We start from the raw sequence: 13,042 nt of genomic DNA on the forward strand, positions 1-13,042 counted from the left end.
CCCTGGTACCGCTGGACCGACCGCAGTTGTATCCGACCAAAATGAGTCATCAGGGCTTTTATTCTGAAATTTCCTCTCAGAGGAAGTGACATCATGTGTAGCGTTGTTGTGTTCCGGGCAGTGTACAGATGCTAGTGCTTGAGGAACTTTATTCAGGTTTTAGGTTCGGTTCGGTCGGAGATAACTTCAAAGATCCGGAGAAGCAGTTCGAAGAATTGCGGAGTGGGACGGCAGCAGAACCGGAAGAAAGCTGCATGGCTGCGGCGGTTTCTGCGGTAAGAACTGGAACTGGATGAAAGCTAAGCTAATGCTAACAGGCCTGGAGCTTCGAGAGCTGTTGTTAAACACCCTGGTTGGAGTCAGCAAGTCAGTGAACTGTTCATAGATAAATAAATCAGTCAGCAGGTCAGTGAACTGTTCATAGATAAATAAATCAGTCAGCAGGTCAGTGAACTGTTCATAGATAAATAAATCAGTCAGCAGGTCAGTGAACTGTTCATAGATAAATAAATCAGTCAGCAGGTCAGTGAACTGTTCATAGATAAATAAATCAGTCAGCAGGTCAAGGAACTGTTCATAGATAAATAAATCAGTCAGCAGGTCAGTGAACTGTTCATAGATAAATAAATCAGTCAGCAGGTCAGTGAACTGTTCATAAATAAATCAGTCAGCAGGTCAGTGAACTGTTCATAGATAAGTCAGTCAGTAGGTCAGTGAACTGTTCATAGATAAATAAATCAGTCAGCAGGTCAGTGAACTGTTCATAGATAAATAAATCAGTCAGTAGGTCAGTGAACTGTTCATAGATAAGTCAGTCAGTAGGTCAGTGAACTGTTCATAAATAAATAAATAAATCAGTCAGCAGGTCAGTGAACTGTTCATAGATAAATAAATCAGTCAGCAGGTCAGTGAACTGTTCATAGATAAATAAATCAGTCAGTAGGTCAGTGAACTGTTCATAGATAAGTCAGTCAGTAGGTCAGTGAACTGTTCATAGATAAATAAATCAGTCAGCAGGTCAGTGAACTGTTCATAGATAAATAAATCAGTCAGCAGGTCAGTGAACTGTTCATAGATAAATAAATCAGTCAGCAGGTCAGTGAACTGTTCATAAATAAATAAATAAATCAGTCAGCAGGTCAGTGAACTGTTCATAGATAAATAAATCAGTCAGCAGGTCAGTGAACTGTTCATAGATAAGTCAGTCAGTAGGTCAGTGAACTGTTCATAGATAAATAAATCAGTCAGTAGGTCAGTGAACTGTTCATAGATAAGTCAGTCAGTAGGTCAGTGAACTGTTCATAGATAAGTCAGTCAGTAGGTCAGTGAACTGTTCATAGATAAGTCAGTCAGTAGGTCAGTGAACTGTTCATAAATAAATAAATAAATCAGTCAGCAGGTCAGTGAACTGTTCATAGATAAATAAATCAGTCAGCAGGTCAGTGAACTGTTCATAGATAAATAAATCAGTCAGCAGGTCAGTGAACTGTTCATAGATAAATAAATCAGTCAGCAGGTCAGTGAACTGTTCATAGATAAATAAATCAGTCAGCAGGTCAGTGAACTGTTCATAAATAAATAAATAAATCAGTCAGCAGGTCAGTGAACTGTTCATAGATAAATAAATCAGTCAGCAGGTCAGTGAACTGTTCATAGATAAATAAATCAGTCAGTAGGTCAGTGAACTGTTCATAGATAAGTCAGTCAGTAGGTCAGTGAACTGTTCATAGATAAATAAATCAGTCAGCAGGTCAGTGAACTGTTCATAGATAAATAAATCAGTCAGCAGGTCAGTGAACTGTTCATAGATAAATAAATCAGTCAGCAGGTCAGTGAACTGTTCATAAATAAATAAATCAGTCAGCAGGTCAGTGGACTGTTCATAGATAAATAAATCAGTCAGCAGGTCAGTGAACTGTTCATAGATAAATAAATCAGTCAGTAGGTCAGTGAACTGTTCATAGATAAATAAATCAGTCAGTAGGTCAGTGAACTGTTCATAGATAAGTCAGTCAGTAGGTCAGTGAACTGTTCATAGATAAATAAATCAGTCAGCAGGTCAGTGAACTGTTCATAGATAAATAAATCAGTCAGCAGGTCAGTGAACTGTTCATAAATAAATAAATAAATCAGTCAGCAGGTCAGTGAACTGTTCATAGATAAATAAATCAGTCAGCAGGTCAGTGAACTGTTCATAGATAAATAAATCAGTCAGCAGGTCAGTGAACTGTTCATAAATAAATAAATCAGTCAGCAGGTCAGTGAACTGTTCATAGATAAGTCAGTCAATAGGTCAGTGAACTGTTCATAGATAAATAAATCAGTCAGTAGGTCAGTGAACTGTTCATAGATAAATAAATCAGTCAGCGGGTCAGTGAACTGTTCATAGATAAATAAATCAGTCAGTAGGTCAGTGAACTGTTCATAGATAAATAAATCAGTCAGCAGGTCAGTGAACTGTTCATAGATAAATAAATCAGTCAGCAGGTCAGTGAACTGTTCATAAATAAATAAATAAATCAGTCAGTAGGTCAGTGAACTGTTCATAAATAAATAAATAAATCAGTCAGCAGGTCAGTGGACTGTTCATAGATAAATAAATCAGTCAGCGGGTCAGTGAACTGTTCATAGATAAATAAATCAGTCAGCAGGTCAGTGAACTGTTCATAGATAAGTCAGTCAGTAGGTCAGTGAACTGTTCATAGATAAATAAATCAGTCAGCAGGTCAGTGAACTGTTCATAGATAAATAAATCAGTCAGCAGGTCAGTGAACTGTTCATAGATAAATAAATCAGTCAGCAGGTCAGTGAACTGTTCATAGATAAATAAATCAGTCAGCAGGTCAGTGAACTGTTCATAGATAAATAAATCAGTCAGTGGGTCAGTGAACTGTTCATAAATAACCAGGTCCAAGCCTCCTCTGATTGATGATGTCATCAGCAATCTGTGTGTTATGATTGGTTCACAGGGAGGGCCGCCTCTCATCATGGAGAACGGACAGATCGCCGCCCCCACCCCTAAGCTGGGCCTGCCTCCGCTCACCCCCAACCAGCAGGAGGCGCTGCAGAAGGTCAATCTGTTGCAACGGGTCAGAACCAGCAGCAGAACCTGTGGTTCTGGTCGCTAAATGCTCTCTGGGTTCTGCCTGCAGGCTAAAAAGTATGCTATGGAGCAGAGCATCAAGAGCGTGCTGGTGAAGCAGACACTGGTGCAGCAGCAGCAGCTCACCAGCCTGCAGGTAACTCCCAGAGGCCACGCCCACACCGAGACCACGCCCCCTTTACCTCCTCTGTGATAGTTAAGGGTAGTCTGTTCTCCTCCCTCAGATGGCTCCTCTGACCATGGGTTTAGGAGACGCTCTGTCGCCGCTGCAGTCGGTGAGTATGGTTCTGTTCTGTTCAAGCCCGGTTCTGTTGGCCTATTGGCAGGATCTAATCCTTCAGCAGTTCTCAGGCTTCCTTCTTCCAGCAGCTCTTGATGTTCCATTTTCTCTAAAAATCCTGTCTTTTCTGCGTAGTCGTTCATGCTAAAAATAAATACTGCGACGCAGTCAGACTTCTGTGTGAACGTTTTCGACCCCAAATGACGAAGGAAGTAGCCGTCAAACATCACTCTGTTTGCTACTGTAAAGATGGCTGCCGTCTCTGGATGGGTTTTAAAGTTACTGAGAGCGACACGGTCAGCTGACGAAGGAAGCTGATAGAACGCTGACAGCAGCGGCATCTGGTTCTTTCTTTCTGGTTCTTTCTTTCTGGTTCTCTGGCTGTAGCCTCTGACCCGATTCTGAGCTGGTTCTATTTGGAGTCGGACCAGGAGTGGTGGGTTGGGATGTGATGCGTTTGCTGACTCAAACAGCTTCCATCTCTTCATTATCATTTCAGATGTTGTTTAGATTTACTGTCTGGATTCTTCTGCTAGCTTTAGCTCCACAGCTGGACTTTGAGCAGGTTTTATTTTTGGGTGAAACATGGGAAACGTTCAGAATGCCGTGAGAGGTGGGATCCGGGTGGCGGACAGACCACCAAGGCTTCCATCAAGGTGGAAGCTGACCTGCTCCCTCTGCTCCTCCTGTCCACCAGGTAGCAGCGCAACGCCAGCGAGCTCTGGCCATCATGTGCCGGGTCTACGTGGGCTCCATCTACTACGAGCTGGGCGAGGAAACCATCAGGCAGGCCTTCATCCCCTTTGGACCAATCAAAAGCATCGACATGTCCTGGGACTCGGTCACCATGAAGCACAAGGTCCGAGAGGACAAGAGGCAGCCATAGAACCTCAGGGTTCCCTCTCTGGTTCTCTGTCTGGTTCTCTCTGGTTCCTTCTCTTTTTCTTTCTGGTTCCTTCTCTGGTTCCCTGATCAGTTCTGTCTCTGCAGGGTTTTGCCTTCGTGGAGTATGAGGTTCCTGAAGCGGCCCAGCTGGCTCTGGAACAGATGAACTCTGTGGTTCTAGGAGGGAGGAACATCAAGGTGGGCCCGGTTCCTGTCTGTCTTTGTGCTGATTATTATTGTTTGAGTTTTCTGGGTTTTATTTCCTGTTTCAAGTTGTAATTTGTTCTACAATCCAACCCAAAATAAAATCAAAGTGAAGAAGAAATGACCGGAGGGTGTGCTCTAATTATAGAGGGGTTACACTCTTAAGCCTCCCTGGCAAGGTCTATTCAGGGGTCCTGGAGAGGAGGGTCCGTCAGATAGTCGAACCTCGGATCCAGGAAGAGCAGTGTGGTTTTCGTCCTGGTCGTGGAACACTGGACCAGCTCTACACCCTCGGCAGGGTCCTGGAGGGTGCATGGGAGTTCGCCCAACCGGTCTACATGTGTTTTGTGGACTTGGAGAAGGCGTTCGACCGTGTCCCTCGGGGAGCCCTGTGGGGGGTTCTCCGGGAGTATGGGGTGCCGGGCCCTTTGATACGGGCTGTCAGGTCCCTGTATGACCGGTGTCAGAGTCTGGTCCGCATTGCCGGCAGTAAGTCGGGCTCGTTTCCGGTGAGAGTTGGACTCCGCCAGGGCTGCCCTTTGTCACCGATTCTGTTCATTACTTTCATGGACAGAATCTCTAGACCAGCCAAGGTGTTGAGGGGATCCGATTTGGTGGCCTTGGGATCTCATCTCTGCTTTTTGCAGATGATGTGGTCCTTTTGGCTTCATCAGATCGTGATCTGCAGCTCTCGCTGGAGCGGTTCGCAGCCGAGTGTGAAGCGGCCGGGATGAGGATCAGTGCCTCCAAATCCGAGGCCAGGGTCTTGAGCCGGAAAACGGTAGAGTGCCTTCTCCGGGTCAAGGGGGGTGTCCTGCCCCAGGTGGAGGAGTTCAAGTATCTCGGGATCTTGTTCACGAATGGGGGAAGAAGGGAGCGGGAGATTGACAGGCGGATTGGCGCAGCGTCTGCCGTCAAGCGGGCGCTGTACCGGTTCGTCGTGGTGAAGAGAGAGCTGAGCCAAAAAGCGAAGCTCTCGATTTACCGGTCGATCTACGTTCCCACCCTCATCTATGGTCATGAGCTTTGGGTCATGACCGAAAGAACGAGATCGCGGATACAAGCGGCCGAAATGGGTTTTCTCCGTAGGGTGGCTGGGCTCTCCCTTAGAGAGAGAAGCTCAGTCATCCGGGAGGGACTCAGAGTAGAGCCGCTGCTCCTTCACATCGAGAGGAGCCAGTTGAGGGGCATCTGGTCAGGATGCCTCCTGGACGCCTCCCTGGTGAGGTGTTCCGGACACGTCCCACCGGGAGGAGACCCCGGGGAAGACCCAGGACACGCTGGAGGGACTATGTCTCTCGGCTGGCCTGGGAACGCCTCGGGATTCCCCCGGAAGAGCTAGAAGAAGTGGCTGGGGAGAGGGAAGTCTGGGCCTCCCTTCTGAAGCTGCTACCCCCGCAACCCGACCTCTGATAAGCGGAAGAAGATGGATGGATGGATGGATGGATGGATGGATGGAAGAAGAAATGTTGCCATCAGTGAATTTTTGACCGTTGAAAGGGCCAGAACAGGAACCACCCAGTTAACCAGTTAACCAGTGACATTAAGGTGCCTTAGAAAAGAGAAAACCAGACTTCCCAGTAATCCCCAGGAAAACCAGCTCAGCTGCACACGTACCAAAATACCAAGAACACAAAGCCCAATCATTTGAAGCCGAGTTCAGTTCAAGGTTCAACGTTTCCCGGTGGAGTTTCATCTGAACGCTGAGAGGCCACGCCCCCTGCCGGCAGCAGGGAGGGGCTGGTTGATCATTTGACATCACCATCTCTGTGGTTACCTCAGCCGTCCTCTTTATCCCTGCGCGATGTCTTGCAGGTCGGCCGGCCCAGCAACATCGGCCAGGCTCAGCCGATCATTGACCAGCTGGCGGAGGAGGCGCGAGCCTTCAACAGGATCTACGTGGCGTCCGTCCACCCTGACCTCTCCGACGAGGACATCAAGAGCGTTTTCGAGGCCTTCGGCAGGATCAAGTCCTGCATGCTGGCCCGCGAGCCCACCACCGGGCGCCACAAAAGCTACGGCTTCATTGGTGAGGCCGGACAGGTGTCAGGGACCCCTCTGGTTCTCTGGGGTCGGCGTCACACCGCGTCCTCTGGGTCGTGATGTGGCGCGAAGCGCTGAGCTGCGTCTTGCTGTCTGAAATCAGCTTGTCCTCTGTGTGTCCAGAGTACGATAAGGCTCAGTCGGCCCAGGACGCCGTGGCCTCCATGAACCTGTTCGACCTGGGGGGGCAGTACCTTAGGGTGGGGAAGGCCGTGACTCCGCCCATGCCCCTCCTCACCCCCACCACTGCTGGAGGACTTCCTGCGGCTGCCGCCGTGGCTGCTGCTGCTGCCAGCGCCAAGATCACAGCTCAGGTACACCATGGAGGGACAAGGTCAGGGGCTAGTGGCTGGGCCAAGGGGCGAGGCAGAGCCAGGCCTTATGGAGACAAATCAGGGTAAATATTTTGACGCTGATGAATATGACAATCTAAAACAAATAAGTTATTTTTGTCAAACTGATTCCATCAAGGGAGATCTGAAGATTTGAGCTTAATGTCGAACATTTTACAACTGCTTCAGATCAATAAGAGGAATGTTTGAAATGTTCCAACAGGAGAACTGACATCCAATATAAATTCTCAAAATGTCCTTATAGATTATTATGAATGTTCCTTTTTTAAAGAATAACCAACTAAAAAGAAATATTAAAGACAAAACGATAGCGGTTGTTTATATCCTCAGTGATTACAGTCTCTGCTGTTTGGCTGTTTTCCATCCTGCGTCCTCCAGGGGGCGCCACTACTTCAGCTGGCCAAACAGATCCCAGGTTTTCCTCAACACGCCGTGAACGCTGCTTTCCCTGAAACATCTCTCAGGTCTTTCCTGTTTCCTACAGTCAGGGAACAAAGATGATTCAATAATGATTAATATTAGTGATGCTCCGATCGGGTTTTTTGCTGCCGATTCCGATCACCCATGAGGCCGATCTCTGCCGATCACCTGGACTGGCGTTAATTTTTTGCGTTAGGTACAAATGGTACTATGTGATCTTCCAAAATGGAAATATGATCTGGCAATAAATTCACCTAATTTAGACATAAAACATGCAAAATACTTGCAGGCATCATACAGCAGCTACTCAGTCAAAAGGACAACAGAAAACCTGCAATCAGTAAAACAATATTTAACAGTAAGGCTCTCAACAGCTTAAATTATACATAAATCAAATAAATCTCATAACACTGCCCATAACAAATAGTCAAGTAAAAAAGGAAACATTCATTCAATGTCAAACACAGGTTGCATCAAAATCAACAATCCTGAGTTACTAAATCAAAACTTCCTGAGAACATGGCTGAGTAATTCTGCAGAACACAGGAGGAGGCAGAAGAGATTAATTATTTTTCAGAAATTATCCGTCTTATGTTAGGACATAGTGAAGGTTTAAAACATATGTAAAATCTTTTGTTTGTTTAAGTTACCTGCTGCAGCTTTAAGCAGACGTTCGGTGTGAGAGTTCACTGCAGGTGCAGCAGAAGCGGCACTCTGTCTAGGAAATATTACTACCAGTAGCACGTAGCGACGGTCCAACAGCGGGAGCAGAACCAGTGTCTTGCACCGCCAGCTTGAAGGGTTACATTATTTTTAAGGTTATTTGTTTAGCTGTCTGACCGTGATGCTCTTCTGGGTGAGTATTGTAGCTGTGTGCTGCTTTACCTGCTGTCTGGCCGCTCCGGATGTCCTTTTTTCTGCATTGAGCCTCGATGTAGAAAGCCTGTCAAATGTTTGTTTTTTAAATGTCATATTAGATTTGTTGTGTTGATGCATTTTGACATGTTTCAACCCCGAATTTTCCGCCGCAACATTAGGCCTGTCACAATAGCAAATTTTGCTGAGCGATTAATTGTTTCAAAAATTATTGCGATAAATGATAATATTGTTTGAAGACCTTTTTACACTGATGTAATGGAAATGACGTAATAATGTATGTGATTTCCTGCCAAAGATAGATACACTTTATTTTCAATAGAATATTTAACACTGGAGCTGATAAACAAAATAAACAAAAACAAAAATAAAATGGATTCTCAGTCTCCATTAACAAAAAACTCACTTGGAAAAAAAAAACTAAACAACATAAAGCCAAAGTGGAAATAAATACTGCATTCAACCAAAATAGTGCAGATTATGAAGTGTGTATATTATATTGCCCTTCAGTAATAATTAGATTTAAATAGAGAAGATGGGCACATCGACTACCTGATGCAATAATTCACACTACATGATTTTTTGCTCCTATTTTTCCCCTTATAACAATCTTAGAACGTTGGTCTTTCTAAGATTGTGTGGTGTGTTACGGTAGATCGTCGTTGCCGCTCCGATCTAAATCAGGGGTTTTCCCCGACTGGGATCTTTAACTACACCTGTTAAATGTGACAGGTAGCCAATCAGAAAGCGAGGATTCTCCTCCATGCTTTCTGAGGGGAAATTACGTCAGGGAACCCCAAACAGCTGATACGGCGCAACCAGAAGTCCAGCGGACTTTGGAGATGATATGTGGAAACAACATTAATGTTTATTTAACATGCAAAGAATATAGAAATGACAAGAGGAGGAGTTGGAGCTAAATTGCTACCGCAGTTGATAAACCCGGTAACTTTTCAGCTGTTCTTCGTTAACGTGACGTAAACAGGTTCTAATGATTTTCATTCAGTCAGGACTTTACTCTGACACTAGCAACATGTATTGCAGGTAGATTGTAGTAAAGCATTGATTAATACCTGGTTTTAAAATTAGTTCACTGAACTTGTAGCCATTATTTTGTGCCCATTGTTGGACACCACACGGCAGGACCGAACCGATGGAACCGTTATACCTAGGATTTCTGTCGGCTAATGTGTGGTCTGTCAGGTTTTCAAAATGGGCCGATAATCAGCCGGCAGCTCTAAGATCCTGTTGTCTGCGCTGGGCTTTACACTAAGGAAATGAGAAAGGAGGGTCAGTGGAGAGCACTGGAGTTGAGCCTTTTTTCATTCAGTCTCATTAGCTGAAAGAGAAAAAGGTCAGAAGAGACGATAAAGCCGATAATTGAAATGACGTCGATAGTTTTAATTTATCTACGATTAATTGATTTATCGTTTATCGCGACAGGCCTACGCAACATGCAAACATCCCCATTCGCTCTCAGAGTGTGATAGTTCCTCGCTGCATCGCTTAGGATTGTTTTTAACTTGCATTGTTTCAAAATGAGCTTCATGTAGCACTAAGGAGTAAATATAATTTCTTAATGTAGTATAGTTAATTATTTTTACGTCTTTCATATTCCTGCTAATTGATATGTATTACTGGATTGGACAGTATCTATTAGTGATGCTTTGTGTCCAGAAAACCATTTTATTCTAATGCAGGACGAGCAGAAATCTGTCATGAAAATATTAGATTATCAGATATATCTATTAAGTCTGATTTAAAATAAAACTGAGAAAACTGAAACAGAAATTCTCCTTGATACAAATCTATAAACAGTTTGGTTTCTGTTAGTTCTGTCAAGATGCAAGAAAGGATGAATTTCCCTTCTATTGGTCAATGTTTTATTTTAATTCGGTTTTTGTCGCTTGTTTAATTTTTATTAATTGTTTAATTTTTATTAATAAAGCTGATAAACGGGTGGAGAACAAAACTAGACAAAACCATTTATATTCTGCTTTTTCTCTGTGTCGGCATGACGCTCCGCGGACCTGTTGCCATAGCAACCGACAGACAACAGCTCTACCAGCAGATAAAGCAGAGATTACGTTCAAACCTATCAGGGGAATCAATACCAGAAACTAACGTTTCCCACACAAAGAAGTATCAGAACCACCAAACAGAACATCCAGTCTGTTACATTATGCTGTCAGGCTTGATGTCTAGATTGTGATTATTAATCTATTTTGGCCTGAACACAGATTAGCTGATTTAAACTCCTGCTGTACTGATGACTTGGTGAGCAGCTTGTCCTGTTTTAGTGCTAACGGAACCAAAACACAGCGAACTGCGCAGCATGTTACGGTTATCAGAGTCAATAGCAGCTAGCAAGTTAGCCTAGCATAACTAGCTCACTGTTTTATTATTTAATGTTCCAAATATTTGACCAGTCGTGATTTTTGTCATATCTGTCCATCCTGTAGCTGTGTTGTGCGTATTTTGGACTTGTAATAAGTATCTGAGCTCAGGGCGCCTGCAGCTGTAGCCACTGTGTGGACCTTCAGATTTTCCTTTAAGTAAAACAGAAAAGCATCATTTTTGAATTTTTTTCATTATCTAATCCTCTTTACTATTAACAACATTTAGGAGAAAAAACAGATCTATTGTGTCAAAACGTTTTGTACGTAGCGAGTCTGTGTGAGTCCTGCTGCTCCGCACAAAGCCTGAATCTTATTGGTTAGTTTACTTTTGGAAATTTGGCGGCTCGGCGCTTTTCCTGTAAGCTAAAAATGAACGAGGAGTTTGAATCCTGCCGTAGTTCTAAGATCGTGTGTGTGTGTGTGTGTGTGTGTGTGGTTTGGCGAACTGAAGAGCTGACGGTCACCCTTTTGGACAACTATTCATTACACTAGTAATGTAGCGATGACAAAACCTTCATCCAGACATTTTGTGTTTTAAAATCGTCCGTCTGCATTCAGCTGTTCTCGGGTCGGCTGCATTTTTCCTCTTTGACATTTTTCCAGAAATGGAATAAAGTCCATTCCTCCATCTAAATGCTCTGAGTAAAGCTGCTTGCTGCTTGTTCCCACTGGCAACTGGCAACATTTTCTTCTGATTATTTTCCACCAAATCTCTACCACCATTTAATAGCAAATAATCATTAGATCCAGCCAGACCGCAGCGCATGGTCGACCCGAAACATCGTCCTCCAGGGAACAGATGTTGACTGTTTACTTTGGGACAAATTGCCACAAACCCACTGAACTGATTGACAGGTTCCATCATATCAATGAACAAGCCTGACATTCAAAGTTCATAACAGAGGTGACCAAACACCCCATGGCCCCCACCTCAAAAATGAATCCAGCGCCGCTGGTGGCAAGGCTGTCAGTAGATCAGGCCTGATTCAGAGTGATTCAGCAGATTCATCCTGTGCAGTGAATCCGTCTCTCCTTATTTTCCCACTTCTTCCTCACATCGTGTCTTCAGGAAACCTTCAAAACAAAAACGGGAGATTTGGGAGCCATCTTACTTTTGACAGTGAAAGAATTGCATATTAATAACAGTCATTGCCACCTGTGTGAACTGGTGAATGTTATAACATGTAATATATTTATTATAATGTTTTATTTCTAAAGTAGGCTCTTGATATAATCTAAGTCCATGTTAAAAATGTTAAAACTTTTAACTAAATCTGGGTGAGCCTTCCCTGAACCCGGTATTACCCCGAGCGCTATAGCGTATATTAGCCGGCGTGGCCAGTGGGCGTGGCCAGTGGGCGTGGCCAGTGCTGTTCCTACTGCCTCAGTGTTTCTCTGGTTCGTCAGGATCCGGTTGGAGCTTCGCTGCTCGGACCTTTGGCCGGCCCGGCGCTCCTCTCCCAGCAGCTGGGACTCCCGCAGGCCGTCATGGCCGCCCAGGCGCCAGGAGTCATCACAGGTGAGCGGGCCCCGCCCGTGCTCCCGGTCCTCCCTTCTCCCTGTGCCTCTAACCACCGGCTGCCGTTCCAGGCGTGACCCCGGCGCGCCCCGGCCTGCCCCAGGTGGGGCTGGTGAACCCGGTTTTGGCTACGCCTCCGTCGGGCACGGAGCCCAGGAGGAAGGAGGCGGAGTCTCAGCTGGAGGTGGCGTCGGAGCCGCTCAGCGAGCAGGAGCACATGAGCATCAGCGGCAGCAGCGCTCGCCACATGGTGATGAGGAAGCTGCTCCGCAAGCAGGAGGTGAGCCCGACCCGATTGGAACCGGGCCTCGGCCCCGATCTCTGACCTCTGCCCTCTGCCCCCAGTCCACCGTCATGGTGCTGAGGAACATGGTGGGCCCCAAAGACATCGACGACGACCTGGAGGGCGAGGTGACGGAGGAGTGCGGGAAGTTCGGCCAGGTGCGGCGCGTCATCATCTACCAGGAGCGGCAGGGCGAGGAGGACGACGCCGACGTCATCGTCAAGATCTTCGTGGAGTTCTCGGAGGCGGCGCACCGGAACCGCGCCATCCAGGCTCTCAACAACCGCTGGTTCGGGGGCCGCAAGGTGGCCGCCGAGGTCTACGACCGGGACCGCTTCGACGCCAGCGACCTGTCGGCGTAGAACCTGCCCGTCTCCATGGAAACGCTTCTTCTCCCTCAGGTTGTGTCTGACCGAGCCTAGCCGGGACAGGCAGCCTCTCAGAACCGAACGTTCTGCCGATCCGGACCGGAACTAGCTCCGTCCGGGTCGGGGAACGAAGAGCGAGTGGTTCTGGTTTGGACGGGACTGCTGCGGCTGGGTTCGGACCGGAACCGGCCTCGGTTCTCCTGGACGGACGATCCTGAATGTTCCCGACACAAATTCTCAGAACCGAACAGAACCGGGCCGGGTCCAAATGAATAAATGTTTTCCAGCTGTTTAAATGTTGTGAAGCTG

At 46.0% G+C, this 13,042-nt stretch overlaps 1 protein-coding gene across 2 annotated transcripts; it reads left to right on the top strand.

Moving 5' to 3' along the window:
- Nucleotides 1-77: 77 nt before the first annotated feature.
- On the top strand, nucleotides 78-13,029 carry puf60a (poly-U binding splicing factor a). 2 transcript variants are annotated; one of them, XM_028021334.1, is made up of 11 exons: nucleotides 78-275; nucleotides 2,970-3,071; nucleotides 3,153-3,239; nucleotides 3,328-3,378; nucleotides 4,081-4,242; nucleotides 4,374-4,466; nucleotides 6,288-6,501; nucleotides 6,639-6,829; nucleotides 11,971-12,082; nucleotides 12,154-12,362; nucleotides 12,428-13,029. In XM_028021334.1, exons 1-11 carry the CDS (start codon nucleotides 129-131, stop codon nucleotides 12,725-12,727), a joined length of 1,668 nt encoding a protein of 555 aa, XP_027877135.1. In that variant the 5' UTR covers nucleotides 78-128; the 3' UTR covers nucleotides 12,728-13,029. The 2 variants fall into 2 exon arrangements, with proteins under 2 accessions (XP_027877135.1, XP_027877137.1); XM_028021336.1 differs by having other exon boundaries at nucleotides 109-366.
- Nucleotides 13,030-13,042: the final 13 nt, after the last annotated feature.

This window comes from Xiphophorus couchianus, chromosome 6 (assembly GCF_001444195.1).
Source record: "Xiphophorus couchianus chromosome 6, X_couchianus-1.0, whole genome shotgun sequence".
NCBI classification, from domain to species: Eukaryota; Metazoa; Chordata; class Actinopteri; order Cyprinodontiformes; family Poeciliidae; genus Xiphophorus; species Xiphophorus couchianus.